General features: G+C 43.8%; 1 protein-coding gene across 1 annotated transcript in view; it reads left to right on the forward strand.

Moving 5' to 3' along the window:
* Positions 1–25,946, forward strand: part of LOC134944945 (sterol 26-hydroxylase, mitochondrial-like) — a 63,292-nt gene that overhangs the window by 16,549 nt on the left and 20,797 nt on the right. The window contains exons 2-5 of the mRNA XM_063933892.1: positions 5,606–5,803; positions 6,906–7,069; positions 7,982–8,148; positions 23,084–23,165. Of these exons, the coding sequence (XP_063789962.1) occupies positions 5,606–5,803; positions 6,906–7,069; positions 7,982–8,148; positions 23,084–23,165 (611 nt within the window). The remainder of the gene's footprint in view (positions 1–5,605; positions 5,804–6,905; positions 7,070–7,981; positions 8,149–23,083; positions 23,166–25,946) is intronic.

Below are 25,946 nucleotides of genomic sequence, written 5' to 3' on the forward strand. Positions count from 1 at the left end.
TTTTCGCTGGTGTGCAAGTTACTGTTCGAGGCTGGAGTTCGCTTTGCTCTTCTATACCCTGCCAAACTTCGAGTACATCATGACGGCAAACAATTCTTTTTTGATTCAGTGGAACCAGCCAAGACTTTCGTGGCCTCTCTTCCTGCTATCTCTACTGCCGCGGAGTGATTGACTGTCATGCCAGCTAGTATTGTGCAATTGTTCTTATTGCAATTATCATCATGATGTTTCTCACTGTTTATTTCATCATGTTGTGGTTAACTGTTATTTTATGTCCCGGGCTGTTTCTGACTGACGCCGTTCCCGGGGTCTTATTCTTGTTCCATCTCATTGCCTGCTTTTTTGTTCTTTCCTTTTTCTCTTCCTTTTCTAGCTCTCTTCACCCCTCTCTCCCTTTTGTTAGTCTTTCCTTTTTCCTCCAGCTCCTTTCCCCCCTTATTCATATCAGAGGTTTCTATTTGTTTCATGATAGACTGCTCTGGTCTATTGCGTTGGTTCTTATAATGTTACAAAATGGAAGAGCTGCAGGACTTATGTCATATGTTATTTTGTTCGTCTTCTTTTGTTGTATGCTGTTGTTGGGGTTGGGGGGTCACACGCAGTCGCACCTTGTAGTTCCCTTGCTCGCTGGGACATGGGGGACTCCTTTCCTTGCTGTATTCAAATTGACTTCTTTTACTAAATGTGGTATTGGCTCATCCTATAGACCCTGCTACTTTATCACTGAGTAGAAAAACACATATTAAATTCCTATCCTGGAATGTGGAGGGCTTAAATACCCCTATAAAGAGGAAAAAGGTGTTACAACACCTTAAACGTCTTAAACCGGACGTAGCGGTACTCCAGGAGACCCATTGGAGGGAGGGTGACAATAATAAATTGCGGGACACTTGGATAGGGGAATTCTTCTCTGCCTCCTTTACGACTAAAAAAAGGGGTGTGATGCTGCTTCTTCATAAGTCTCTACGTTATGTTGTCCTTGATAAACTGTGTGACTCTGAAGGCAGATTTCTATTTGTTAAACTGCGCATTGAAAACTCAATTTACACGATAGCCACTATATATGCACCCAATGGCCCGAATGGTGCCTTTTTTACCGATCTTTATGTTAAATTACAGGAATGGGCTGAAGGGGCCGTCATTTTGGGTGGGGATTTTAATGCTACTTTGGACCCTATGTTAGACAGATCAGGTACCGGGGGGCGGGGTAGCGCGCCATCCGCATTACGATTTTTTGTTTCTTCCTTGCAGCTGTCAGACCCGTGGCGTCATCAATATCCTGTGGAAAGGGATTACACCTTTTATTCTCATCCTCACCGCACCTCCACTAGAATTGACTTTTGGCTTTTGCCTACACATTTACTTTCCAGGGTCTCTCAATCTAAGGTGGAAAATATTGTCATCTCCGATCACGCCCCTACCTGGTTCACTTTATCTCTTTCTAATCCCTCAATTACTTCATTTAATTGGAGATTTCCCTCGTATCTGTTTGACTCCCCTGACTTCAAATTAGATTTAGAACGACATTTTCTAAATTATGTGGATGACAATCTACAACACATGGACGACATTAATCTGTTCTGGGCCGCATCAAAACCGGTACTGCGTGGTCATATAATTAATTATGTTGCCCATAAACGGAGAGTACTTAATCAGAGGTATACGGATCTTGGGCAGGCATTGACCGCAGCATATGCAAATATGTTGAGATCTGACACCGCTGAGACTCGCCACACATATTTGACCACTAAACACCTTTATGACACTCTATGTACCGAGCGTGCTCAATGGGTCTTAGATTTTCAAAAACATTGATACTTTAGATGGGGTAATAGGTCAGGCAAATTGCTGGCTAACGTGGTTAGAAGTCAACGCCCCCCATTTACTGTCTTGCAGATTCTCTCAGACGGACAGGTTTTAACTGTTCCCTTAGAAATAACAGATTCTTTTTTGAATTATTTTAAGACATTGTATGCTGCTCCACCGGATCACCCTTCTTTAGGTATGTCCTTCCTCAGATTGGCAGGTTCACCTGTTTTGACGGATGAGGAACATGAATCTCTTACTGCCCCTACCAATGACTTAGAAATTTTATCTGTGATAAAACGCCTAACCAATGGTAAGGCTCCAGGCCCCGATGGCCTATCCGCAGAATATTATAAAATATTGGCTCCACATATCGTCCCTCATTTAGTTGTCCTTTTTAATTCAATTCTTTCTGGCCAAGCCCCACCTCCCTCCTTTACTCAAGCCCACATTATCCTGATACCCAAACCTGGGAAGGATCCCACTTTAATACAGTCCTACCGCCCCATATCTTTACTAAACCAAGATTTAAAACTATTCACTACCTTGCTGGCACAGCGTCTACAGTTACTGCTTCCAAAGTTGCTTCACCATTCCCAATCTGGTTTTGTGAAAGGCAGGTCCTCTGTACATAATAATAGACAAGTGGTCGCTGCTCTTACACAACCCAGCGGGAGTAACTGGGGGAAGTTCTTTATTGGTCAGCTGTGACGCCGATAAAGCCTTTGATCGAGTTTCCTGGAACCATCTCCTTAGGCTTTTTCACCTACAAAATTTTGGTTCCTCTTTTGTCCGACTTTTTCGCATGTTATACTCTAGCCCGACCGCGTTTCTCATGGTAAACGGCTTGAACACTGATAGTTTCTCACTCCACAGGGGCACTTAGCAGGGTTGCCCCTTATCTCCCCTACTTTTCGACTTAGCCCTTGATCCCCTTATTAGGCAATTCTACAACAATACTGACTGTCTAGGCATAAAAATTGGTTCTCATGAGCTTAAGGTTTCGGCCTATGCTGACGACTTGTTATTATATTTTGCTAACCCTCAAGAGGCCTTCCCCAGTTTTTTAAGACTGCTTCATACCTTTGAGTCCATTTCAGGGTTCCAGGTAAATGAATCTAAAACAGAGGCCTTGGCATTACATTCAAAAGCTGTGGAGGGGTGGGATGGGTGATTTCCTTTTAAATGGGCACACTCCTCTCTGAAATATTTGGGACTTAATATCCCGGTGCTTCTGACCTTTATACGGTTAATTTCCCGACAGTAATCTCTCGCATTATGGCAGATTTTCAATCTTGGAAATACCTCCCGCTTTCATACATTGGCAGATGCCATTTAATTAAAATGATCTCGTTCCCCAGATTGCTTTATCCTATACAAATGCTCCATTTGATGCTTAAGGATTCAGACATTCGGTTACTGTCTACGGCCATGATTAAATTCATATGGGCGGGGAAAAAGCCTAGAATTTCACTTTTTAAGTTAAGCCAAAGTCAAAACTATGGGGGTATTAACTTGCCTTGTATACGCAGTTATGTTTTAGCAGCACAATACAGATTAGCAGTTGATTGCTCTGATTTTGCAAATACTGATTTGGAACAAGCCTTTTGTCCAGACATTCTCCTCCCTAGTTTACTACATATGAAACCCACTACATATCCTCCACATGTGGCCTGTAACCTATTATTAATTAGTACTTGTATGGCATGGAGACGGTCTCGCTCCCGGATGGGCATCTCGACCTATACCACACTATTTCTTCCACTATCACACAACAAGGACTTTCAAATGCCTTACACTACTACATCTACTGTGCTTAGGGACTGGTATTTTGGAGGTTTGCACTTACTTCACCAGATTTTAGATCCAACCTCCCTTAAAGTGCTCTCCCACGATTGTTTGGTGGAGAAATTCCCTCATTTGTATATCCCCCTTTTTCTTTATTTTCAGATACGCAGTTACGCTACAAAGGTGGTGTCTAAATTGTCTATATCTGACAAGGCGAACGTGCTGGATGGTGCGCTACGTTGCTGCCCAGGGAGGGGTTGCTCCACATCTGTTATTTATGTACATATCAAACGATCCGTGAATGTTGATACTCTGTCTACGGGTATGGCTAAGTGGACAAATGATTTTCCATCTTTACCTTTCAAATCTATACTTGATGCCTTTGTACGGCTTAACAAACTTTTGATTTCAACATCTTATGCAGAAATGACGTATCAGATCTTACATAGATCTTATATTACACCTAGGTTGCGCTGTCTCATGGGTATATCATCGACTTCTGCCTGTTTTAAGTGTCAAGCTCCTGATGCAGATCTCTATCATTGTTTATGGAGCTGCCCTGAGGTGGCCAAGTTTTGGTCGCTTGTACAGAATTATATTCAAAACACCCTGGGTATATCTTTCGCCCTTTCTCCTGAATGGGCCCTTTGGGATATATATCCGACTTCTAGTGGGAGGCCGCCCATGGGACACCGCAACTTAATAGCAAAAATTGCTGCCGCAGGGAGGAAGACCATCCTCTCACAGTGGATATCCTCAGACACTTTGACCCTTACGTTATTACTGCCTAGAATCACTCATTTATTCAATATGGATTGGTTAGAAATGTCCATTAATAAGGAGGCGAGGGCAGACAAATTTTTTAAAACCTGGTTGCCTTATATAAAAACTTTGCCTCTGGCCCAAAGAGATATAATGCGGAAAGGTGTATTACTTACCTCCTGGTACAACTTGGAGATGCTCTCCTCAAACTGTCCTCCGTTTTGAGCTCTCGTTGACACTGCTTAAAATTGATTGTGTTGTTGCCTTTTGATTTGTTATGTGTTTGTGTGCGATGTGCGGGACGTGTGACCCCCTCAACATTCATTTTTATCTGTTTACCTGATATATTTCATGTTTGCTTTAACTCATTTGCTGTTGCAGATCTACTTATTACTTATGCATATATTTTTTGTATGTTGTGCATTTCTTCAATAAAATGTTTAAAAAAAAAAAGAAAATAAACTGGATGACATTATAATGTTACATAATATGAACTGGGCTACTGTAATGTGACATAATATGAAGTGGAGGCACTATAGTGTGGCATATTATGAACTGTCATAATGTTTTAAAGGAGGTACTGGAGACACTGTATGTCATAATGTTTTAAAGGAGGTACTGTGTTGCATTATGTGTACTGGCAGCCCTACAATGTGACATCATGCAAACTAGGGAAAAATAAACTAGGACACTACTAATGGGCATAACTTTAACTAAGGCACTACTATGGTTCAGAAAATGAACTAAGGCACTATTATGGGGCATAAGATTAACACCTTCTGTGGAGAGATGTCTCTCTAGAAGCACAGAGGCCCCTTGAAAATGTTGCTATGGTGCCCATAAAGTTCTGGCCTCGCCCCTGGGTGGGTTATATTGTTTCTGTGCAGGGTAAATACAGGCTGCTTTATTTTTACACTGCAATTTAGATTTCAGTTTGAACACACCCCACCCAAATCTAATCTCTCTGCACATATTATATCTGCCCCACCTGCAGTGCACCATGGTTTTTCCCAATTGCTAACTTTTTGGTTTGCTAACAACTCTGAATAACCCCCTTAGCCTCTTATCAGTTTAAACATTTTACTAAATTGCATCCCTGTTTCAGCTCCAGATTTGCCTTTTGTGCCTCTGTTGTCTTTCTCTGAAATTCCCTCTTGTCTGCTTTTATTACTGTACTTTTGAATCTGTAGAAAGTATGTAGAAAGTAGGTTTTACTCTGGTACTATCATCCCTCTCATTTACATTTCAGCTATCTCATACATACTATTTGAGACCCGTATTGGTTGTGTGGACAAGGTCATCCCACCTGACACCAAAAAGTTTATCACCTCTATTGGTGACATGTTGACAAATTCAGTGTTCGTAAGTTTCCTGCCATCCTGGACCAACAATATATTACCCTTCTGGAAATGGTACATTCAAAGCTGGGATTATATGTTTGAATTTGGTAAGTTTAAACCAGCAGGGAAAACAACTAACTGCTCTTTGATTCTTATGATTAAGATGCCAGAGAGGATGGATTATAGCTATAGTCTTATGAAATCTGATGAAGGCCTCTTTAAGATAGAGATGAGCGGGTACGGATTTAACGCCAGAATAAACGGCAGTTCGGTTTTATCCTGATTTTTTCTATTGGCTATCCAAAACACGTGACATCTGTGAGCCAATAAGATGCCGTTTTGAGAACTGAGTAAATCCGAGTAAAACCAAGTAAACCCGACCCGCTCATCTCTACTTTAAGCTTTTTTGCTCTGTTATAAACCTCTGAATCGATTGAGTTGACAGTTGGCATAAGAACGGTTTAGAGGCCAGGTTAGAACATAGGCTTTGTTTTTCCCATAGCTCCCACTCACAGTCCCCTTTTTTTCGCTACTGGCATACTAACTCCAAAACACATTCGTGGCTCGGAACCCACCACACACAGCACATAATAGGGTGCTCTGTAGTTCAGTTAGTTTGTATCAGAGAGATAGTAAGGTCTTGTAAAAGTACTAAGCTCAAGTAAAAAATATATACAAAAGAAATGCACAGGTTTCCGGCAATGTGCTGCACAACAGTAAGTAAGTCTAAAATTGCTTACCACAGAACTCCGGAAAAGAAGTAGCTGCACATAGTAAATCCACAACGTTTGTAGCATATAGTATGTCCAAGAAGAGTGAGACTGAAGAGGTAAGGATGTAGCTCTACAAATAGTGTAATTCCTGACCAGTTACTCAAAAACTTGCGGAAATTGCTGATCTGCAGAATAGACCATGACAACGCTATTCATAGCAAACCGTGTTATCAAACCCTGCACACCTAACTTGAGAAGTTGGGGGTTGCAAAAGAGTTGCCCTTCTTTCAGGAGTCTGGAGACCTGTCTCCCAAAAACTTAACAAGTGTAATTAAGACGTCAATACACAGTGGTGGGAGCAAGACCCTAGGAAACCATTACTTATTATAATCGTGGTTTTCACTTTTCATGCGTTAGTTATAGGCTGAAAAGCGCATTATCTGCAGATAGCGGTGAATGAGACACATAGGTAAATACCTTTGTCTGTTAAATCTAGGAAACAAGTTGATAGATCAGAAAATGGAGAAGATACAAGCAAGCTTGGATCGTGGTGAGGAGATAGAGGGAGAGTACCTGACATATCTACTATCCAGTGGTAAATTGACCACCAAGGAGGTGTATGGCAGTGTGGCCGAACTGCTACTGGCTGGAGTGGACACGGTATTTCATTTTCTCTCTCTTTCTCTCAGTTTATGTTTTCCATTTATGTGAAAACATAATCATGGTGCCAATATTGTGATATTTAATAACCACTGCACTGCACTGAAAGGGCCATCCGCATACCAAACAATCTAGGTAGAAAGGATTATCTGTAGATCATGTAAGTCTCCTTGAATAACATTACCTTGTACTACTGGTATGAATCTTGCCTGAGAGAAGTAAAGATAAGTACAGTAACTACAATCCTGCAGATAATTACATTCAGAAGTGCATAGGAAAACAATATGGTATAACACAGCAGGAGAAGTGTATTAGTACATATGGTAAAAGCAACATACGTAAAATAAAATTTGAAACGCTATCTGGAAATAGTCAGCTGGTATCTCTAAAAGCATATCCACCACTTCTCCACCATGTTTCCTCCCCCCTCCCCCCTTCATTTGATCCAAACTTATGCATTACAAAAAAAGTCAAATCATCAAAATATTTATGCTGGAACAGATTTGTTAATGACTATAACACTTATTTTAATAGGAGAGCATAGAAAAAAAACTAATTTTTTAGAACATGACAAAAAGATGTAATGCCGTAGTATGTATACTTAGTGTAGGTATGGATTTAGATTTACTTATTCATTTCTATTTTTGTTCTTGCTTCTTATCAATGGACAACATATACCTACTGACTGGCTTGAACGTGGAATAATCTCAGTGCCAGTTGACGCATTGACCCATCAATGGTCAATTCATAGACAGTGAAGCAAAATGGGTTATGCAGGTGGCAGTCCTGTCAACATTAGCTCTAAATGTTTCCACCGTAAAGTATATATTTAACCTCATAAATCCGTGTTCCGTTTGCTCAATCTATAGGTATTATATTTAGGGGATAATTCCTCTTCTCGCTCTGCTTTAGACGTCGAACACTTTAGCATGGGCTTTATACCATCTGTCAAGAGACATGGAGGTCCAGGAGGCTTTGTACCAGGAGTTGGCTACTGTTGTGCCCGGAGAGACTGTTCCTACTAGAGAACATATCACCGAGATGCCTTGGCTGAAGTCAGTGATTAAAGAAACATTACGGTAGGACAAATGTAAACTGCAAAGAAATGGTATATTTTATACACTGCTCAACCTATGGTCCACATAAAAAATACATATGATGGAACTGAATAGATTAATGTAAACAATACAGTCAGATTGAGCTACTCTGGCTCTGAAATATATACTAGGCCTATACCTAGGTTAAGCTCCACTGTCCCCATCATTGGTATCAAAAAATTTTGAGCCCTATTTAGAGTTACACACTAGTCTGCTTTGTGGACAGATCTTGCAGTTTTCAGCAACTATATGAGTTGGAACATTTAGCAACTATTCAAAGTCTTCTGCATCTCAGCCACAGCTCCGTTTGAAGCAGCCAACTCTGAATATCTGCTCCCTCCTCCCCAAAGTGTTAGCAGCTCTAGTACTCAAAGGGTGATATTCAATTGTTATATCGCACCCGATCTCCCGTATAAAGTGACGGGAGACCGTAAGGCGATATTCAATTGATCTTTTTTGTGTGTGGCTATTGTGTCCATAAAGCCGACTAAAGTAATGGGCGCCTAAACAGGTAACTTTTCTCACATTTCAGCTTACCACTTCCCGGGGTGTTAGCTGAAATGCCAGCACCGGCAACCATCATGCCTGAACGAAGCAACAATTTAATTGCTCCTTGGGACGCCATCTAGTGGCTGCTGCTGCGATAACAATTGAATATTGCTCAAAGTCTCAAAATTGTCTTATAAACATGTGGTGCCCACAAAAGAACCGCTACCAGCACTAGCCTTAGACAGGGTGGGCTGGGAATAACATAATAGGTGACGCACAGTCAGTGGTTTGACTGGCATTCTATGTTTCAGATTCTGTGAATGATTGCCATATAATACGGATTCTCTGTAACTAACCATCCCCCATATAAACATTCCCTTATCCACAAAAGTAATTCCAGTCACAGTCATTACTGTACCACCCTCTGTCTAATAAAAAAACCCTCATGTTAAATAATCCCCCCAAAACAAGTTACCCCTTCAACTTAACTTTCCCATGACTATCACAATAAAACCCACTCACAATTTATTTATAAACTTTTCCTATCGATACCAATTACCCTCCTACTCCTTCCCATCCCAACACCCCACCCCCAAGCTTCATTTTACTGTTGCTGTTCTGTTCTCACTGTGAATCTCCCAAGAGGCTGCAGCTGCTGCTAATCTCCACGGGTCACAGGAGCATGTGATAGGCTCCTCTAATCAGCACTTGCTCCTCGACCCCTCTGCAGTAGAAATGGTGTGGCAATGGTGACACAAACCATAGATGGTTCCTGAATCTGAGAGCTGGGGGCTGGGCTGAGTTGTGAATGACAGGTCAGTCTGTGAAAGAGGTGGGACATTCTATTCCCAGCTCTTACGCAATGTAAGAGACAGAGGGGTGGTGCAGGGATGCTGGCTGACAGTCTGCAGCTCTGTGCAGCAGCAGCCCTGAAAACAACAAAAAAACAACCACTGGGTATAGCCAGGGACGTGCAGTGAGCTAAATGGCTTAGGAGCCACTGGCTAGCACCAGAGCCAGATTTACATGCAACATATGAGCCAACGGGTACATCTGGGCATTATACACAGGTGCAGCAGTATAAACTCCTGGAAATTTGGTTAGTGTTAATCAGAGATGTGCGGAGAAGATAAGCAGGTGAGGCACTGCCTCACCTGCCATAGACTTTTCACTCCAGAGTTTTGGCTATAAAAATTATTAGAATAATGCAAAGAAGATATTTCAAACTAATTCTTTGTATTTTCCATATACTTTATTCAGTCAAAACGTTGGCACAAACGTTAGTATGGCAGAAAAGGCTCCGCCCCACCGCACTGCATTGGGGTATACAGTTACTATCGATGGCGGGAAACCATCTGGTTCTCCACCATCGATGGTGAAATATTCATCATCGGCCATAAACCATTGATGGTTTTCAATCATCGATGGTCAATGATGGCCATCCCTACTCTACAGCATCTCATGGTATTTATCCAGTAGTGCAACACAATTCCCACTGTGTCCATGCCTAGACTGAGAAATTGCCGTTGTCACTCAGACAGTCACATATTCTGAGTCTTTGACTGTCTGTGAGTGACACAGACAGTCAAACTGGCACCTCCTTGTAAGTGGTACCTTGTTCAGCCCTAGGCAGGGGTTTGTGGACATCCTGGCAGGAGAACCCACACTGTAAGTACCCCTGCTATGTGGATTAAGAGAGAGGGGGGGTGGGGGGGGGGGGGCATGTGCAGTCTGTGAGTGGGCTCTGCAACTGTGTCAGACTCTACTGTGCAAGCAGTGATCTCTGGGAGTATAGTGCCTGCACCATTTTCTCAGTGATTGTTCTGCTATACATGTGCAGATCTCTGGGATAATGGTAACCACAACATGTACACATTTCTGCAGCGACAGTGTACAGGTAAGCATCATCTATCACCCCTTTTCCACTAGCTCAAAAAACACGGGTAAATGCACGGGGCGCGCATTTACCCGTGTTTTTTGCTAGTGGAAGAGGGTCCCTCTGCAAATAACCCAGATCCGGGAATCCTACCCGGGTAGCTTACCGGGTTGAACACGAGTTCAACCTGGTAAGCTGTGCAGTGTAAACGGAAGCAGTGTCGATGCGTCACGGCTCCCGTTCACAGTGTATGGAAGGGCGGTGCTGGGAGATCATGTGATCTCCCAGCACCACCCCTGCCACCTTGCCAGCTGCGTCACCAACCCGGCAATATGCCGGATTGGTGAGTGCAGTGGGAAAGGGGGCTGAGCACGGGCTGCAGCCGGGTAGCACACGTGTCAGGTTCCCGGCTGCGACCCGTGCTTCTAGGTGGAAAAGGGGTATATATGTGCTTGGTGAACTGTGTGGGCCTGTGTGCAGGGTACCTCTGATACCTGTTATAGATACACCAATACTGTTATGGTGTTCCCAGCCCAGCCTGTCCAGGCATAGTGCTGGTATCTACTTTCTCAGGGGTGTTACATTTTTTGTCCCACCGATTATGCCTTTGAGTGCAAGTACTGGTGATACTGTGGCAGGGAAGGGCTGATTAATAAGCATTTTTGTTTTTAACGTTCATTTTGCCAGCCAGAAGCACCTCTGTTGTTTGTGAGTTTATTTTCTGGTGGTTTTGGAGGCAATTTTTAAACTAGTAACCTATTACATCAGGAGACTTGTAGTACTACATCAGAACACTTGTATCTGGAATATAAAAAAAAATGGGACAGCAACGTGCAGTGGAATGATTTTTAAAAGGGCTGATTCTGACAATTGTTTTACAATATTATTACATACGGTGATTTGCAAATCGCTGGAAGGTTGCCAGTAAAATTATACATTTTTGCAAAATCAGTGAATAATGCCAGCTAGAAAGTCTTATGTGACTGCCAATGTATAGATAGATAGTGTCTAGATAGACAGTCAGTAGATCAACACCATATGGTTGACATGCATTAGGTCGACAGGGTCAAAAGGTCGACAGGTAAAAGGAAGACAGTGCTTAAGGTCAACAGGTACAAAAGATCGATATGACAATAGCCGACACACGGTCAACACACGTTTTGCTTGATTTACCATTGGCCTGGTTTACAATTAAAAATAGTAAACGGTTGTAAATGCAGCAGTAGCGGAGCGAGGCGAGCCCGCAAGGACATTCATGTAATAGGTTGTATAATACCACTCCACCCACGCTCTATATTCCATGTAGATATGGTATATTCCGGTTCTTGTATGTTTACACTCTCTGGGGGTAATTCCAAGTTGATCGCAGCAGGAATTTTGTTAGCAGTTGGGCAAAACCATGTGCACTGCAGGGGAGACAGATATAACATGTGCAGAGAGAGTTAGATTTGGGTGTGGTGAGTTCAATCTGCAATCTAAATTGCAGTCTAAAAATAAAGCAGCCAGTATTTACCCTGCACAGAAACAAAATAACCCACCCAAATCTAACTCTCTCTGCACATGTTATATCTACCTCCCCTGCAGTGCACATGGTTTTGCCCAACTGCTAACAATATTCCTGCTGAGATCAACTTGGAATTACCCCCTCTGGGTCCTGTCAGTAGATGGATGACCATGTGCTATTTAATAACGGACCGGAAAATGAAATAAAAAATATATATAAGGCTAGATGTAGTAGGGTGCGATTTTTTTAGGTGTTTAAAAAAATCGAACAAAATCGCACGTTTGTAATTTACGATTGTTTACTAAAAATCGCAAATGTAATAGGGTGCAAATTTTAAGGTTAAAACGAGATTTGCATGTGATTATTTGCATTTTTTTAGTAAAGAAAACATGCGATTTTTAGTAATAAAAACATGCAGATTTTAGGTCATGTTTTTATTACTTAGTCAGAAGCATGCACAGATCAGTGAGATCCGTGCATGATTCAGTCTGTAAAAGTAAGGAAAGTGTTATTAAAAAAAAAATTGACGTGCAGGTTCCCCCCAAGAGCATAACCAGCCTCGGGCTCTTTGAGCTGGTCCTGGTTGCAAAAATACAGGGAAAAAATTGATTGGGGGTTCCCTGTATTTAAACAACCAGCACCGGACTCTTGGACCGGTCCTGGTTCCAAAAATACGGGGAACAAAAGAAGTAGGAGTCCCCTGCATTTTTGAAACCAGCACCAGGCTCCACAAGCCAGGGAGATGATGCTGCACATGTACCACAAAAACCACAAGTATCAGCATGTGGGGAATTAACGGGCCCTCTGGTACCTGTAGTTCTACAACAAAAGAAATATTAAAATTAACACACAGACACCGTGACAGTAAAACTTTAATAAAACATACTTGCACACACACTCACATACATAAACACACTTACCCATACTTTCCTACATCCAACGTAGCCGTTCATGTCCACTTGTCCTGTAGCATCCACGATCACTGTAAATAAAAATAAAATACTCACCTACCTCTTGTGTCTAGTCCTCTTCTTTCCAGTAGGTATCCATTGGTTAAAAAACATTAAACGCAAAAAACCAGGACCCTCGAATTACAAGAGATCCATGTTTACACATGGATCCTCTTTACGCGGGACCCCCCGTGACTCCTGTCACTCAAGGAGCCACCAGCCAATCAGGAAGCTCCATGTCATAGCGCTCTCCTGATTGGCTGGCGCTTGACTGGCAGGCTGGGACCCACCAGCCAATCAGGAGAGCGCTATGACGTGGTGTTCCCTGATTGGCTGGCGGCTCCTGAGTCACGGGGGGTCCTGGCATTCCGTTTTTTTTGCGGTTTATTTTTTTTAACCCATGGATGCCTTCTGGAAAGAAGAGGACTAGACACAAGTGATTTTATTTACAGTGATCGTGGATGCTACAGGACAAGTGGACGTGAATGGCTACGTTGGATATAGGTAAGTATGTGTAAGTGTGTGTATGTTAGTGATGTGCACCAGAAATTTTTCGGGTTTTGTGTTTTGGTTTTGGATTCGGTTCCGCGGCCGTGTTTTGGATTCGGACGCGTTTTGCCAAAACCTCCCTGAAAATTTTTTGTCGGATTCGGGTGTGTTTTGGATTCGGGTGTTTTTTTACAAAAAACACTCAAAAACAGCTTAAATCATAGAATTTGGGGGTCATTTTGATCCCATAGTATTATTAACCTCAATAACCATAATTTCCACTCATTTTCAGTCTATTCTGAACACCTCACACCTCACAATATTATTTTTAGTCCTAAAATTTGCAACGAGGTCGCTGGAAATGCTAAGCTAAGCGACCCAAGTGGCCGACACAAACACCTGGCCCATCTAGGAGTGGCACTGCAGTGTCAGACAGGATGGCACTTCAAAAAATAGTCCCCAAACAGCACATGATGCAATGAAAAAAAGAGGTGCACCAAGGTCGCTGGATGGCTAAGCTAAGCGACACAAGTGGCCGACACAAACACCTGGCCCAACTAGGAGTGGCACTGCAGTGTCAGACAGGATGGCATTTCAAAAAAATAGTCCCCAAACAGCACATGATGCAAAGAAAAAAAGAGCTGCACCAAGGTCGCTGGATGGCTAAGCTAAGCGACACAAGTGGCCGACACAAACACCTGGCCCATCTAGGAGTGGCACTGCAGTGTCAGGCAGGATGGCACTTCAAAAAAATTGTCCCCAAACAGCACATGATGCAAAGAAAAAAAGAGGCGCACCAAGGTCGCTGTGTGACTAAGCTAAGCGACACAAGTGGCCGACACAAACACCTGGCCCATCTAGGAGTGGCACTGCAGTGTCAGGCAGGATGGCACTTCAACAAATTGTCCCCAAATAGCACATGATGCAAAGAAAAATGAAAGAAAAAAGAGGTGCAAGATGGAATTGTCCTTGGGCCCTCCCACCCACCCTTATGTTGTATAAACAGGACATGCACACTTTAACGAACCCATCATTTCAGCCACAGGGTCTGCCACACGACTGTGACTGAAATGACTGGTTGCTTTGGGCCCCCACCAAAAAAGAAGCAATCAATCTCTCCTTGCACAAACTGGCTCTACAGAGGCAAGATGTCCACCTCATCATTATCCTCCGATTCCTCACCCCTTTCACTGTGTACATCCCCCTCCTCACAGATTATTAATTCGTCCCCACTGGAATCCACCATCTCAGGTCCCTGTGTACTTTCTGGAGGCAATTGCTGGTGAATGTCTCCACGGAGGAATTGATTATAATTCATTTTGATGAACATCATCTTCTCCACATTTTCTGGAAGTAACCTCGTACGCCGATTGCTGACAAGGTGAGCGGCTGCACTAAACACTCTTTCGGAGTACACACTGGAGGGTGGGCAACTTAGGTAAAATAAAGCCAGTTTCTGCAAGGGCCTCCAAATTGCCTCTTTTTCCTGCCAGTATACGTACGGACTGTCTGACGTGCCTACTTGGATGCGGTCACTCATATAATCCTCCACCATTCTTTCAATGGTGAGAGAATCATATGCAGTGACAGTAGACGACATGTCAGTAATCGTTGGCAGGTCCTTCAGTCCGGACCAGATGTCAGCACTCGCTCCAGACTGCCCTGCATCACCGCCAGCGGGTGGGCTCGGAATTCTTAGCCTTTTCCTCGCACCCCCAGTTGCGGGTGAATGTGAAGGAGGAGCTGTTGACGGGTCACGTTCCGCTTGACTTGACAATTTTCTCACCAGCAGGTCTTTGAACTTCTGCAGACTTGTGTCTGCCGGAAAGAGAGATACAACGTAGGTTTTAAATCTAGGATCGAGCACGGTGGCCAAAATGTAGTGCTCGGATTTCAACAGATTGACCACCCGTGAATCCTGGTTAAGCGAATTAAGGGCTCCATCCACAAGTCCCACATGCCTAGCAGAATCACTCTGTTTTAGCTCCTCCTTCAATGTCTCCAGCTTCTTCTGCAAAAGCCTCTTGAGGGGAATTGCCTGACTCAGGCTGGCAGTGTCTGAACTGACTTCACGTGTGGCAAGTTCAAAGGGTTGCAGAACCTTGCACAACGTTGAAATCATTCTCCACTGCGCTTGAGTCAGGTGCATTCCCCCTCCTTTGCCTATATCGTGGGCAGATGTATAGGCTTGAATGGCCTTTTGCTGCTCCTCCATCCTCTGAAGCATATAGAGGGTTGAATTCCACCTCGTTATCACCTCTTGCTTCAGATGATGGCAGGGCAGGTTCAGGACTGTTTGCTGGTGCTCCAGTCTTCGGCACGCGGTGGCTGAATGCCGAAAGTGGCCCGCAATTCTTCGGGCCACCGACACCATCTCTTGCACGCCCCTGTCATTTTTTAAATAATTCTGCACCACCAAATTCAATGTATGTGCAAAACATGGGACGTGCTGGAATTTGCCCAGATGTAATGCACGCACAATATTGGTGGCGTTGTCCGATGTCACAAATCCCCAGGAGAGTCCAATTGGGGTAAGCCATTCTGCGATAATGTTCCTCAGTTTCCGTAAGAGGTTATCAGCTGTGTGCCTCTTATGGAAAGCGGTGATACAAAGCGTAGCCTGCCTAGGAACGAGTTGGCGTTTGCGAGATGCTGCTACTGGTGCCGCCGCTGCTGTTCTTGCTGCGGGAGGCAATACATCTACCCAGTGGGCTATCACAGTCATATAGTCCTAAGTCTGCCCTGCCACATGTCCGTGGTTAAGTGGACATTGGGTACAACTGCATTTTTTAGCACAGTGGTGACTCTTTTTCTGACGTCTGTGTACATTTTCGGTATCGCCTGCCTAGAGAAATGGAACCTAGATGGTATTTGGTACCGAGGACACAGTACCTCAATCAAGTCTCTAGTTGCCTCTTAATTAACGGTGGATACCGGAACCACGTTTCTCACCGCCCAGGCTGCCAAGGCCTGAGTTATCCGCTTTGTAGCAGGATGACTGCTGTGATATTTCATCTTCCTCGCAAAGGACTGTTGGACAGTCAATTGCTTACTGGAAGTAGTACAAGTGGACTTCCGACTTCCCCTCTGGGATGACGATCGACTCCCAGCAGCAACAACAGCAGCGCCAGCAGCAGGAGGCGTTACACTCAAGGATGCATCAGAGGAATCCCAGGCAGGAGAGGACTCGTCAGACTTGACAGTGACATGGCCTGCAGGACTATTGGCTTTCCTGTGTAAGGAGGAAATTGACACTGAGGGAGTTGGTGGTGTGGTTTGCAGGATTTAGTGGTCAGTGGACTGCTTCCGCTGTCATCCAAAGTTTTTGAACTTGTCACTGACTTATGATGAATGCGCTGCAGGTGACGTATAAGGGAGGATGTTTCGAGGTGGTTAACGTCCTTACCCGTACTTATTACAGCTTGACAAAGGCAACACACGGCTTGACACCTGTTGTCCGCATTTGTGTTGAAATAATTCCACACCGAAGAGCTGATTTTTTTTGTATTTTGACCAGGCATGTCAATGGCCATATTCCTCCCACGGACAACAGGTGTCTCCCCGGGTGCCTGACTTAAACAAACCACCTCACCATCAGAATCCTCCTTGTCAATTTCCTCCCCAGCGCCAGCAACACCCATATCCTCATCCTGGTGTACTTCAACAGTGACATCTTCATTTTGACTATCAGGAACTGGACTGCGGGTGCTCCTTCCAGCACTTGCAGGGGGCGTGCAAATGGTGGAAGGCGCAAGCTCTTCCCGTCCAGTGTTGGGAAGGTCAGGCATCGCAACCGACACAATTGGACTCTCCTTGGGGATTTGCGATTTAGAAGAACGCACAGTTCTTTGCTGTGCTTTTGCAAGTCTTTTAATTTTTCTAGCGAGAGGATGAGTGCTTCCATCCTCATGTGAATCTGAACCACTAGCCATGAACATAGGCCAGGGCCTCAGCCGTTCCTTGCCACTCCGTGTCGTAAATGCCATATTGGCAAGTTTACGCTTCTCATCAGATGCTTTCAATTTTGATTTTTGGGTCATTTTACTGAACTTTTGTTTTTTGGATTTTACATGCTCTCTACTATGACATTGGGCATCGGCCTTGGCAGACGACGTTGATGGCATTTCATCGTCTCGGCCATGACTAGTGGCAGCAGCTTCAGCACGAGGTGGAAGTGGATCTTGATCTTTCCCTATTTTAACCTCCACATTTTTGTTCTCCATTTTTTAATGTGTGGAATTAAATGCCAGTATCAATAGCAATGGCCTACTACTATATATACTGCGCACAACTGAAATGCACCACAGGTATGGATGGATAGTATACTTGATGAATGACGACACAGAGGTAGGTAGAGCAGTGGCCTACTGTACTGTACCGTAATGCTATATATTATATACTGGTGGTCAGCAAACTGTGCAAAACTTAAATGCACCACAGGTATGGATGGATAGTATACTTGACGACACAGAGGTAGGTAGAGCAGTGGCCTACTGTACCGTAATGCTATATATTATATACTGGTGGTCAGCAAACTGTGCAAAACTTAAATGCACCACAGGTATGGATGGATAGTATACTTGACGACACAGAGGTAGGTACAGCAGTGGCCTACTGTACCGTAATGCTATATATTATATACTTGTGGTCAGCAAACTGTGCAAAACTTAAATGCACCACAGGTATGGATGGATAGTATACTTGACGACACAGAGGTAGGTACAGCAGTGGCCTACTGTACCGTAATGCTATATATTATATACTGGTGGTCAGCAAACTGTGCAAAACTTAAATGCACCACATGTATGGATGGATAGTATACTTGACGACACAGAGGTAGGTAGAGCAGTGGCCTTCTGTACCGTACTCCTATATATTATATACTGGTGGTCTGCAAAATTATGCACTGTACTCCTATTATATACTACAATGCAGCACAGATATGGAGTGTTTTTCAGGCAGACAACGTATACTGGTGGTCATTGGTCAGCAAAACTCTGCACTGTACTCCTCCTATGTAATATACTGGTGGTCCCCAGTCCCCACAATAAAGCAGTGTGAGCACAGATATATGCAGCACACTGAGCACAGATATGGAGTGTTTTTCAGGCAGACAACGTATACTGGTGGTCACTGTCAGCAAAACTCTGCACTGTACTCCTCCTATATAATACAGCTGCTCCCCAGTACCCACAATTAAGCAGTGTGAGCACAGATATATGCAGCACACTGAGCACAGATATGGAGTGTTTTTCAGGCAGACAACGTATACTGGTGGTCACTGTCAGCAAAACTCTGTACTGTACTCCTCCTATATAATATACTGGTGGTCCCCAGTCCCCACAATAAAGCAGTGTGAGCACAGATATATGCAGCACACTGAGCACAGATATGGAGTGTTTTTCAGGCAGACAACGTATACTGGTGGTCACTGTCAGCAAAACTCTGCACTGTACTCCTCCTATATAATACAGCTGCTCCCCAATCCCCACAATTAAGCAGTGTGAGCACAGATATATGCAGCACACTGATCACAGATAAGGAGCGTTTTTTTTCAGGCAGAGAATGGATAAAACTGGTGGTCACTGATCAGCAAAACTCTGCACTGTACTCCTCCTATATTATTAATATACAGCTGCTCCCCAGTCCCCACAATTAAGCAATAAGCAAGCACAAATATTTGCATCAACAATACACGGAGAGGACGCCAGCCACGTCCTCTCCCTAACATTTCCAATGCACGAGTGAAAATGGCGGCGACGCGCGGCTGCTTATATAGAATCCGAATCTCGCGAGAATCCGACAGCGGGATGATGACGTTCGGGCGCGCTCGGGTTAACCGAGCCATATGGGAGAATCCGAGTATGCCTCGGACCCGTGTAAAATGGGTGAAGTTCGGGGAGGTTCGGTTTCCGAGGAACCGAACCCGCTCATCACTAGTATGTATGTGAGTGTGCAAGTATGTTTTATTAAAGTTTTACTGTCACGGTGTCTGTGTCTTTATTTTAATATTTTGTTGTAGAACTACAAGTACCAGTGAGCTCATTAATTCCCCGCATGCTGGTACTTGCGGTTCTCGAAGTACCAGCATGCGGGGGGAGGCTTGCTGGCACTTGTAGTTCAACGGCAAAAGACAATATTCTATTTTTTACACTTTTAAAGGCTATTGACCCTCCATCCACCGCCCAGGGATGGGGAAGACAGCCTTCATCCCTGGCCCTTGGGTGCCTGAAGGGGGACCCCTTTATTTTAGGGGTCCCCACTCCCCCAGGGAGCCTCGGCCAGGGGTGAATAGTTGGGGGGAGTGATGCTTTGGCCACAGGGACCTATATAAAAGTGTCCCCCGGCTGCAGCATCACCTCCCTGGCTAGTGGAGCCCAGTGCTGGTTTAAAAAATATGGGGGACCCCTACTTCTTTTGTCCCCCGTATTTTTGGAACCAGGACCGGTCCAAGAGTCCGGTGCTGGTTGTTTAAATACGGGGAACCCCAAAACAATTTTTTTCCTGTATTTTTGCGACTAGGGCTGGCTCAAAGAGCCCGAGGCTGGTTATGCCCTGGGGGTGGGGGGGGGGAGGGGGGGGGGGGCCTGCACGTCATTTAAAAAAAATATATTTTAACACTTTCTTTACTTTTACAGACAAAATCATGCACGGGTCTCACTGATCTGTGCATATGTCTTCAAAAATCTACAGTTTAAACCTGGTCTATTATTCTGGTGATTTTTGGTATGGTTTTGTGTACAAGCAAAAAAAATCGCATCCTATTACATTTGCAATTTTCATTGTTTTCAATGGGAAAACATCTGGATGCGATTTTTCACTTGTGATTTTGGTATATGTTAAAAACTTGTGATTTTTAACAAAATCACAGGCTATTACATTTGCAATTTTTGGAAAACGTGCAAATTTGCGGTAAAATCTGCACGTTTCCCAAAATCGCACCCTATTAAATTTAGCCTATCGTGTGATACCATTTAAAATAGCACACAATTCATTCCATAACAAAAAAAACATTTTAAAAAAAAAAACATTAATAAGAGCATATGTATGACATTCAATCTAAATAATGAAAAAAGATCCGTGAGTATTTAAAGGATGTCCATTTGCTGGCATTTGGAGAGAACTGGCATCAAATGCTGGTAATTGGACGTCCTTTATTCGCTCATGTGTGCCATTTTAAATAGTATTACACTATATATATTTTTATATTTCATTTTCTGGTCCGTTTTTAAACATCATATGTTCATTCATCTGAGAGGAGCCGGAGAGTGGAAACATACAAGAACTGGAATATACCATATCTACATCTGTGGTATATAGAGCACGGGTGAAGTGGTATTATACAAACTATTGCATATATTGTTATAGAGGTTGGAAGTCTTTAGTCATAATATCTGCACTGCCTGGTGCTATGCGCCCTGTGTGATTTACATTTTTTTACACTTTTACATCTTGATTACCGCAAGAACATAGTTTTACAATAATTTTAGTCACATATGATGAAACGTAGAAAATTGCACCCAAAAAAAACTGTGTCTACCTTTTTTGCGTCAACCATTTCCATGTCGACCTTTTGTACCTATCGACCATTTCTACGGTCTACCTTTTCCATGATGAACTTTTGACCCTGTCAACATAATACATGTCGAACATATGGGGTAAACCTAATGACTGTTTAGCTAATTACTGTAGATCTTCTATGCCACACCTGTCTTATGTACATAAAAACACATATTACCTTTGCTTTTTTAATACTGAGTTGTTTCTGAATCTGTTGTATATTTTTAGAAAGCATCATTCATTTTTAAATCATAAGGCCTGATTCTGAGTTGCACACTGCTTCAGCTTCCTTAATCTGTTGCCGTCGGTGCGCCTGTGACTATATGCTAATGCTATTGTAAGCCCTTCCTCAGGTGTACAGCCATGCATCTAAATGTGCAAGGACTGAGACGCCCACTTTCAATGTCTTGTCAATGTCAATGTCTTTAGATGGTTAAAGCATGCTTGGTGCGTCTCTATAAGCAATCCTTGGTTGCACCATCAAAACTTTCATCAGCTGTATGCTAGGTACAGATTCTCCATCAGAGTATGGACTCCAGTGTGCGTGATTTAGCATCTGAGTTTGCAACCACTTCAACAACACACTCACAAAACTCCCATAACAAGTCCATAGGGCTTAATTTAGAGATGTAAGCAAACCCATGTGCAGAACAGGTCCTGCGTCATTGCACAGAGTGCCCCTGATCTGCAACCTGATTGGCAATATGCGGCTGTTTAAGGGAAAGGTGGGGGCGATGTTGGCCTCTGTCCAGAAAATAGGGATGTGTCCAGGGCCGTCTTTTCGTATGGGCTCAATCGGCACTTGCCCAAGGGCCCCATGAGTACAAAGGCCCTAGGCTGTTAGCTGAGGGTCCCCTCTTTCCAATGGTACTAGATTTTTGAAAATCGGCCTAGGAGAACCGGAGATATCCAATGTCAAAGCAGTGATCCCCATCCAAGCCTGTTAATTTCTCTTCCCAACCAGATATCTCGGTTTTTTTCTGACATAGAGTTTTTCTGAGGGTATACTCCAAAAGCTGCAACTCTCCCCTTTCGGTGAACACTGGCAACTTGTCTCTACTATGCTTAGAACCAGAGATATCAGCCTTCCAGCAGCTGGTCCCTACTCCAGCTCCACACGCCTAATATGCTGTTTTATCTTTTCATCGGCTCCTGAACTCTGATCCCCAAGTCTCTAGTACCTACTGAAAGGTGGGACTCTCCTATTTTTTTTTATCCCATTCAAAGCTAAGAAATCTATTTCCAGGAACTTGAGATATCTGCAGTCAAGCAAGATGCCCTCCCACCAGAAAATGATGAATATTAAGACCAGTCCACTATCTACCCCTTCCATGTGTATTAAACATCCCCTACCACCCTGGAAGTCATGTACCAGGGCCCCTTCATTCAGCACAATGCCCCCTTCTACAGTTTAGTGTTCTCCCTCCCGCTCCATCTCCCACCACCTGTGCAGTAAAGGAGTAATTAGCAGAAATTACTGCTCCAGGTCCTACATGCTGAGCGGAAGATAGAACACCCCCTAACGCCCGCGGGACATCAGAGCTGCCGCTGATAGCACCCCCCACCCCTACGACTGGAGGATGGGTAGGGGCCCTAGTGCATTCCTGTGCCCAGGGGCCTACACTGCTGTTAAGACGGCCCTGGATGTGTCGCCCCATTTTCTAAGAGTGGCAAGGCCAGGGTCTGTACCTTTCAGTGGCTGACTTCCTGGCCTCGCTAAGGAGCTGTGAGGTCCAATCTGAGTAACCTCAGATGGATGATGGTCTAGCAGACGATCCAATGCTGTGTCTCAGGGTGCATCACTCAGATCTGCAATGTAAGTAAGAGGCGTCTTTTTCCCTCAGACACCTTTTTCCCTCAGACGGCTCCTGCGGCATTAGCATATTTTCACACGTGAAGTAGCTATATAATGTATGTGTGCAGTATCAATATAATTACTCAACTCCAGTAATATTAGCATTGCATGTGACTGAGAATCAGGCCCTTAGATTCACTTTTAAATAATTGTATGCCATAAGTGTTTATTGTATCATCCATGCTCTTATTTAGGTTGTATCCTGTTGTGTCAACAAACTCCAGAGTTGCTGTTGAGAAGGAGATAATCGTCGGAGACTACTGTTTCCGAAAAGGTGTAAGTGTTTCCTAAGCAGTTTGGATCAGCTTCACAGAGATTTGTGCTTGGAGATCTATCCAGAGCCAGATTAAGGGGGGATGCAGGGCATACTGTACCCCAGGCCCCCGTTTGTCAGGGGCCCCTCCCAGCCAGAGCACATTGACATAATTAACTTTCCCTCTTAAGCATCAGCAGAACCAGCAGCCAGAATGTGAGCAGGACAGTATGCAGTGAAGGCATAGACACAGGAGTATCATGTTTCATGAGCTACCAATATAGGTGGATGGAGAGAGTTGTAAGTGACACAGGGATCCCAGCTTATCCTCTTCCCTGCTTGGGTGTCTGAGTCTTGTAAACGTGTAAACTGTTATGCAACTAAACCATTTGGGCCTAGAGATAGAGACACACACAGAGAGTCCACCTGAGTCCTGTCCCAGTGTGTAAGTAGTACAGAGGCTGTTGCTATTCTTGCATGTGACAAGATAAATTATTTTATTTTTGTATGTGTATTTTAAGGTTATGTTGTCTGAAAATGTTATATAATAGTTGACTTTCAATTAGGTGGAGCTATAAACAGTACCCAGCCATTATTAAAGTATTATATTAAAACTAATTGGTTTACATTTAATATACACAATCCATACCTCCCCCCCATGACCCATTCCAGGAGGGACAATATGCTCTCTACCTGGACTTCCTTCTTAATTTATGATTGCAGTCACCTGTGTTGAAACACCTTTCTTATCAATTAAATAGTTCAACACAGGTGACACCAATCATATACTGTATTAAGTGAGAAGTCCAGGCAGAGAGCATTTTGTCCCTCCTGGAATGGGACATGTTGGGAGGTCTGCACAATCTGATATACCCCCCCCCCCCCCCCCACACCCACCACCTTCCACCGGGGCCCCTCTGTCTTAAATGGCCCGGGCACCCCCAAGGCTTAATACGGCCCTGGGTCTATCATTTATGTTTCCACTTGTACAACATCTGTCCAAGATACCTGATTCACCTATACATTTCTTAAGACTGTATTTCAAAAACTCACTGGTCAGCCTGCCATTCAGGATAGTTCGCCACAATTCTCTTACCGCAATCAGATTGTGTTCTATTTCTGATTACCTGACTATTAACTTGTTAGATAAACAATTCTATGCTCATTTATAATATGAAACGCTGCTTTTAACATTTCTTTCTACTTTGCTAATTTTAATCTGCAAATTGGGCTTTTCTGTGTTAAGATAAAAAAAACATTTGAGGACTTTCGCTTGCAATCGGCATGTGAGCAGATAATCATTCCCAGAGCAAAGCTATAACCCTCCTTACATGGCCAATTTGGCGGTCTTTTGGTATCACAGGTCGTCTGCCCACAACCCCGGCCGCAACCTCACCAATGTGGAGAAGTTTCTCCAGGCTCCTATGCTGGTGCAGCAGTAGCAGGCCCATACACCAATATAGCCTGCCTCACAGATAGATCAGCCTTCTGGTCCCACTTCTTCATGCCCCCATCCCCCCTACATGTCTTCTGTCAAATATGCCAATGTGATTAAGACAATCAAAGAGACATTGGCCCTTACATTGCAAGAACAGACTGATACTTTTTCTCAAGCAATGCAAGGCATAAATATGCAGCAGCCTTTTAAAAAGCACTTACTACTGAACAGGTAGGAGTTGTGTTTCATGATATTGCTTCTCTCAAGAAAGATACTGCTCATCTGCAAAAAGACCACCACCAGATTTGGAATGCATTGGATGAGTTTAAGAACAGGTCCAGACGCAATAATAAATAACCTGTGTATTATCGGTCTGTCTGAAACCCTTGTGGGACAGGGCCATCTTAACAGCAGTGTAGGCCCCTGGGCAAAGCAATGCACTGAGGCCCCTACCCATCCTCCAGCGGGAAGGGTCGGGGGTGCTATCAGCAGCAGCTTTGATGTCCTGCAGGTGGTAGGGGGTGTTCTATCTTCCACTCAGCATGTAGGACCTGGACCACTAATTTCTACTAAGTACTCCTTTACTGCACAGATGGTAGGAGATGGGGTGGGAGGGAGAACACTAAACTGTAGAGTGGGGCATTGGGCTGAATGAAAGGGCCTCAGTAGTTGAGTTGGGTTAATATTCATTATTTTCCGGTGTGAGGGCAGCTTGCTTGACTGCAGATATCTCCAGTTTCTGGAAATAGATTTCTTAGCTTTAAATTGGACAAAAAACTAGAGAGCGCCACCTTTCAGGAAGTACTGGAGACTTGGGGATCAGGTTTCAGGAGCCAGAGCAATTCCCTAACAAATATACAAAGCTGCATACCAGGCGTGATGAGCTGGAGCAGGGACCAGCTTCTGGAAGGCTGATATCTCTGATTCTGGGCATAGTAGAGGCAAGCTGCCGGTGTTTGCCAAAAGGGGAGAGTCCCAGCTTTTGGAGCATACCCTCAGAAAAACTCAGCCAGAGAGAACCCAAGATATCTGGCTGGTAAGAGCAATTAACAAGCTCAGATCAGGACCACTGCTTTAAAGTCAGATATCTCCGGTTCCCCAGGATCGATTTTCAAAAATCTGGTAACCCTGGAAAAAGGGGACCCTCAGCTATCAGCCTATGGCCATTATACTCCTGGGGCTCTTGGACAAGTACCCATTGAGCACATATGAAAAGATGGCCCTGTTATGGGAGCCCACTTATATTATTTACTTACCATTTTGCCTGGACTGCTGGGATTTCAGCAAAATTGGTCCTATTCATACCAATTATGGTGGTAAATCATGGCCAGTGATCTTTCAGTATGGCAAAAAGAATAACAGTGCA

The sequence above is a fragment of the Pseudophryne corroboree genome, chromosome 7 (assembly GCF_028390025.1).
Source record: "Pseudophryne corroboree isolate aPseCor3 chromosome 7, aPseCor3.hap2, whole genome shotgun sequence".
Lineage (NCBI taxonomy): Eukaryota > Metazoa > Chordata > Amphibia > Anura > Myobatrachidae > Pseudophryne > Pseudophryne corroboree.